A 6,159-nucleotide genomic window follows, 5' to 3' on the forward strand; every position below is an offset into this window, starting at 1 on the left:
TGAGTAAATTAGAAGTTATGTATGGAGTCACTCTGCAGTAAATGAGCCAATTTCTATGATCAATTGCAGTTTACTGGGTTCCACAAAGCTGTATTCTTAGACTTTTTATTCCATTACAGGTAATATAAGTCAAACAGCATAACTGGATAAATGCTAAGTAATTTGCATATGATACTCTGATATGTATGCACCCCAACAAAACCCATCAATTAGCTAGAAAACATGTATTCCTAATTTACTTTGTTTTCCCAGAAAACAGTATGGGAATCTTTCAAAGAACATTTTTCAAAAGACAGACTTCATTTTCTTTGTCTTTCTTCTGAATAAGATCCAGCTTGTTTTGTAATTCTTTAGATGTGAGGTCACTGGTGTTTATCAGAATTACTCAGAGGTGGCTTTTCTGAGAACCTTCCTCAAGGTTATTTTTATCTTCTGAACATTTAACATCAACACTGTTTTCATGAGTGGTCTGATGAGACATGTGCTTCCAGAAACACAAAAAAACACAGCAAACAGATAGAATACGTGGACAATGAAACACTTTGATGTAACATTGAGATACTTTATTCGAAATCTAATTCTAGCACTTTTCAAGAGATAGTTACATTTTGAGAGAATTGTTGACCTATAACAAATGCAGTGTAATAAATAAAACCAAACTACAAAATAATAAAAGGCTGAATGCTCAGCATTCGCTCACACATGACATTGTAATTATAATAATACAACACACACACACACACACACACACACATTTTAGGTTGTAAGCAATAAATATTCAAGCTAAATAAATTAAATTCTACATAGTTTTGCATTTTGCACAATGCAGCCATCCCCAGTCATTGGACTCCTCTTCTTATTTCATTGCCTGTGGAAAAAGGAATAAGAGATTAAAGAAATATGTTGAGAAAACTATTTTGATCAAAAACTATGTCACTATTACTGTTTGACATTTTACTAAAGACACAGCTGACCCTAAAAAAAGTTAGTTTCCTGTTCATTTCTTCAGCATTTATCACAAAGTAAAGAGAAGTCTTTGTGCCAGTGTGGATTCATTGCCTGCAGGATCTGTTTGGGTGTGCAAAACGTGCACATGCACAATAAGTGTGTCAGTAGTGCTATTGTTGGGACGCATGGGTGAATTTGCACGCTCTGATTTGTGGTTTCCCTTTACGCTGGAATGCATTGCATGGACGGCGCAGGCTGAAACACCCCATGCTAATGCCGACTAATTCCCCCAGTGGGGATGCCTCTTTGCATCATGCAACAGGCTGCATTTCACAACAACAACAACAACAACAACAACAACAACAACAGTGTAAGGGTTCTCCCTGCCACCACTCCTTCCTGTTTGGCTTAAGGGTCACGTGAGAAGAGGTTAGACAGACTTGGATACCTTTGAAGTGGATAGATCAGAGGAACATAGAGGAGAGCAAAAACAGGATGGCGTGATTACATACTCTTCATCCAGCGCTGCCAAGATGGCCAAGTGAACTGGACAGGATGAGTTTGGTAAAGGTCTGGTTTTATTTTTAAATAAAACCAGCTACATCCCTTTCTTAGAATTTGATTTAGTGACTATGCAGCCAAACAAAGGGTAGCAAAATCATATGGGGCAGCTCAATGTGTATGTGTAATGTGTATGAGTCAATACTTTGTTGATTCTCGATTTCACCACAGTTACACCTGCAAGATTTTTGGTGGTATTTCTTTGCTTTGCACATTTAGAGACTGAAATGTTTTTCCCATTCTTTTGTTTCTCCTTAATAGCCGACGCGCAGTCGGCTGATGAAGAATTAATTATATTCATTATGCGTTGAAGCTGTTAAATCACCTGACACCTAGTTAGACTAAGATGAAATCACCCACAGATGGACAAGCTACTTTCTGAAAGCAACTGGTTCCACTGGATTTTATTTAGGGGCATCACAATAAAGAGAACAGCATACAAATCCATGCTACACTTCTGAGGTTCTAACTTGTAAAAAAATAAATAAATGATGCATCATCTACTTTAAATCAACAATTCACAAGTAGGACAAAACTGGAGTACCACCCACCTCTTTGTAACTTGATGCCCTCACACGACAACGTCACCTGCGGGTTTCTGGAGTTTCTCCTGCTCTGACCCAGATCCAAGATAGGAGGCTAGGAAGTTTTTATGTGACCTGTAACTGCAAAATGATATTCAAAATTAACATAAAAAATATTGTAGGTGTTGTGAAGGTAAAAAAAATAAATAAATAAGAAATGCAGATGTCAGGTGTTCTGAGATGCAGGCTACATGTCTTTGACCCCAAACCGATATTTCTTTTCAGGTGTTCTGATCAAAAATGAAACTTGTTTCTCAGAAATACATTCTTCTTTCTCTTTGAATCCTATCTAAGAAAGTTAATAATTTTCTTGTAAAGTATTTACTGCTCTGTTGTGTAATATCCTGAAGAGCAGCCAGCCCAGCATTCAGTGGATCCTTTTTACTGGGTTGGATATCGATAAGGAACTCTAGGACCTGACACAAACTGACACTAAGCACAGTTAATCTTCATTTCAGCATGACTAATAGTTGCTATGATATTAATTTATGGTGAAATGATAGATTTCACTACAAGTCACGGAAGCTGGAAAAGTCCATCCTTGAAGTTTGGTGAGCAATCCCTGCACTGAGTGGGTGTGTTTGGGTGTGTTAGAGTGCGTTTTCATTCGGCACTATGTTAATACGCCAGGAAGTGTTTCTGGGCAGAATATCTGAATTGTAATGTGTGTTATGCTGGGATCCATGGGTGTGGATGGTAGTCAGTAATCTTCCCCTATTATAGTTTCGAGGGAGCAAAGAGTTTTTTTCTTTCTTTTTGTTCCATGCCGGTGTCAGTCAAGAGTTAGGTTTGGTGAAAAATTATTTCAAATAATTGCAGAAGCCAATAATGGTAATCATGCTGTTATCAGTTCTAGTTTTACATATTTACTGGAAATGTCTAAATAAATGATCAAGCATCAGGAAAAAATGAAAACAAATAAGGATGTGTCTGATTTGCATGATAAATCAACAATATAGCTTAATTAATAGTGAATTACATTTTTTTTGCTGTCCTTCGTTTTTATTAAATGAAGAGTTTATATTTTTCTTTTGAGAAAGTTTTCACAATCAAAAGATGGTAATTTTACAACTCTATTACATTTTTTCTCCAATATATTGGAACACACTTTTAACTTTTAAATCCCCAACCTTTTCAAATAAACTGAGTAAGCAAACACTTTGGGACTCATTTCTTATCACTCTTTGTTTGCAATAAACTTTAAATCACCACCAGCTTTTTTTTTTCACAAGGAAATGAACAGATTTGCACACCTCAGGGTCATGCACTTTTTTACTAATTACACTCTTGGGTAAATGACCATACACTGAACTCTGGGTTGCTGCATCAAAATGTGTCATTTGTCAGTAGGATTCTTTCAGACTTACTGAGCACAGGTCATGAGCAGGATGGCACAGCAGCTGATGACCGACAGGACGACTGCAATGACCACGAGAACCGTCTGCACCAGATCCGTATTGTAGCTCTGAGTAGGGGGTATGAATGACCCCAAAGTTTGGATGCCGCAGCGCTCTCCATCATAGCCCTTCATGCAGCTGCAGAACAGAGACAACCAATCAGCCAATGGATGCTTTTGAATCCTTTTTGTGACGATTATTTATCTGAAACTTGATTTGAGCTTTACTCACATGCACACCGGCTCTTTCAGTCCCTCTATGTATTTGCAGTAGCCATGAATGCAGAAGCCCAGGTGGGTGGAGGTGCAGGGGTCCTGAGTTGAGGTGAGAGTGGATCTGTGCCCCCTTGTGATGTTGGTGTGCTGCGGGTTGAACGGAGTGGTGGCTTTGCTCCTTTGCCTGTTCTTCCTCTTGCCTTTGCCCTTCCTCTTCCTCCTCTCGTCTTTATCAGCGTGCGCCTCTGTGAAGGGAAACAGTAAGGAAATTGTCAAGTTGGAAAATTTTCAAGTTTTACTCAAAGTAAAAATCGATCAGTGACATTCAAAGAAAGAAACTGATTTATCGTTTCATACCATGGTCGATCATGTATCTGTGGTCTTGTCCTGATGGTTCTTCTGTTTCCAGTTCATCGTCGTCGTTCAGTGGCTGATGGTGGAGCTCCCCATAGGCTGAACTGGCTGTCACTCTGGCTATTTCACCTGAGTATGTGTCCTCAGATCCCTGAGCACCCAGAGCGCTGCAGATGACTGCAAAACCACAGAAAGGCACACAGGGTTAGATCAAAGACAAAAGTAAAAAGACATTTTAAAAAGTAGTTAGACGTTTTTTAATTTTTCAAGACACTGAACCCTAAAAACAGCAAACAACAAAACTGAAACATAACATAGCTACTTAACCAGAAAATAATTTTGCAAAATGTAGAGAATAAATGCAACATTTAATTGTTCCTGCTGTTTAATTCCCTTTTTTTTATCTCCATAGAAAGTACCCCTGGCCCAATGTCTATGTCTCTTCACTTGTCTAACAGAAGGAGCAATTGCTGTCATTATTTCTGTGTCTAATAAAAGAATGACCCATAGAGAGAAATGTTGCTGTAATTACTTTTGTTCACTCTCATTTTTTGTCAATAGAAAGTCGTCCTGGCCCAGTGCATCTTTGTTTAGCTCTGTCCCATTCCAACATGGAGAAACTGATTGTGCGCTCTTCTTTTTTTTCTGTTCCTTAGACGAGACTTTTGTTTTCTTTGTTATTTATTATTGTACGTGTATATATATATTTTTTTATCTCTAATCGCCTTTCCTGCCACAGTAGATTGTAGTTCAGACTGGAATGTTTCCTTTCTACTGTCCCCACATGCTTGCTCGGTATTTTTTTCAGTGTCAGTGAGTCAACACAATAAGCTTACATAAATAGTTCACTTATTACCAGCTGGTATTTTTTGATCAACTGAACTGGTTCTGAATCTCACTATAACATTTCTAGACTTGAATTGAATTTTGTCTGAACTGAACTCAAAATGGGACCTGATTTTCTTGTAAAGGGATATTTGATTTCTTCGACAAGATAAAGAAGCTGACATTTAGAAATTGGATTGGCAGCAACAAAGTAACGCCAATTTAATCTTGATAGAGTTTTGCTTTCCTCATTTTGTCAACCGTAATTGTAGTCACTTGTATTTGTTGTGACAAAGTGAAAAGGAAACAGGACTCTTGTTGCATTATAAATGTTTACATTATAAAATGTGTGCTTTTCAGTAAATACTATATCTTGAGAACTTAGCTAAAAAAATCAATGATCACCAAAATAACATAGTTTTTTCCTTTCAAATATCATCAATAATCAATGAATATAAATGACAGTGAATAGTTCTCTACAAAAAATAATGAGAGCAGTGCGAAACATTATCAGTCTGTATTCAAAAATAAACATTTTCTATGAGGAACAACATTTAATAAATAAGAATAATGCGTCTTAAATCGTTGTTTCCGGTTGGACGTTGACATAATTAGACCCAGATGTGTATTTCACAAACCTTTTTTTTTTTTTTTTTTTTTTTTACCTAAAATACCTGAAATTCTCTATTCCTCCCTGACAAGTCATCACTCGAAGACTCACATTTTTCTCTCACCCGCATGCTCCTTTCACATTACCAATTTAACTTCCGGCACACAGAATTAAAGTACAAGTCCAGACTTACCGATGCACAGCAGAGAAATGATGATGAGAGTGTTCATATCCCAGGAAGACGGTGTGTTGCGTATGACAGTCCTGCACTAATCTGTGTCTGACTGTGTGTGTATGTGTGTGTGAGTGCTGGAATGTAAGTCGCTTGCAGATGGAGTTTGCTCTCTTTGCTTCCACTAGGTGCAGCTTTTATAGAGCAACGCCTGCCACAAAACTCCGGGGGGAAAAGAAGGGTGTGAGTGTGTGTGACACGAAAAGAAACGCATGTGTTTAATGATCAACTTGAACTTGGTAGCACATTTTTACACCAAATGTCCTGAAATAGGACTGGGAATAATTAGACTGAATGAGGCCGGGACAAATTAAACAGATGGATGTATTCTGGCTCTATTCTGGTCACCATTAGAAAACAGAAGTGGTTGTTGTAAATGTTGGTAAATTTCTTTCCACATGTCTCTAATCATTAAACTGCCTTAATTGTACTT

At 37.7% G+C, this 6,159-nt stretch overlaps 1 protein-coding gene across 1 annotated transcript; it reads right to left on the reverse strand.

Annotated features, from left to right (window-relative positions):
* Positions 1-522: 522 nt before the first annotated feature.
* Positions 523-5,830, reverse strand: LOC106925789 (uncharacterized). Its single transcript, XM_015000285.2, has 6 exons — positions 5,688-5,830; positions 4,063-4,236; positions 3,722-3,950; positions 3,461-3,628; positions 2,061-2,174; positions 523-868 (listed from the first exon to the last, which is right to left on the reverse strand). Exons 1-5 carry the CDS (start codon positions 5,722-5,724, stop codon positions 2,081-2,083), a joined length of 702 nt encoding a protein of 233 aa, XP_014855771.1. The 5' UTR covers positions 5,725-5,830; the 3' UTR covers positions 523-868; positions 2,061-2,080.
* Positions 5,831-6,159: the final 329 nt, after the last annotated feature.

Source organism: Poecilia mexicana, unplaced genomic scaffold (assembly GCF_051168715.1).
Source record: "Poecilia mexicana isolate PSO_F unplaced genomic scaffold, ASM5116871v1 scaffold_9, whole genome shotgun sequence".
NCBI lineage: Eukaryota > Metazoa > Chordata > Actinopteri > Cyprinodontiformes > Poeciliidae > Poecilia > Poecilia mexicana.

Excerpts from the sequence above, each read along its gene's own strand:
- LOC106925789 (XM_015000285.2), bottom strand. The coding sequence starts at position 5,724 with ATGAACACTCTCATCATCATTTCTCTGCTGTGCATCG. Across the intron at positions 3,951-4,062 it reads CAGATACATGATCGACCATG|AGGCGCACGCTGATAAAGAC; the intron begins GTATGAAACGAT and ends TTCCCTTCACAG. Across the intron at positions 2,175-3,460 it reads CTGCTCATGACCTGTGCTCA|TTACAGGTCACATAAAAACT; the intron begins GTAAGTCTGAAA and ends ATCATTTTGCAG.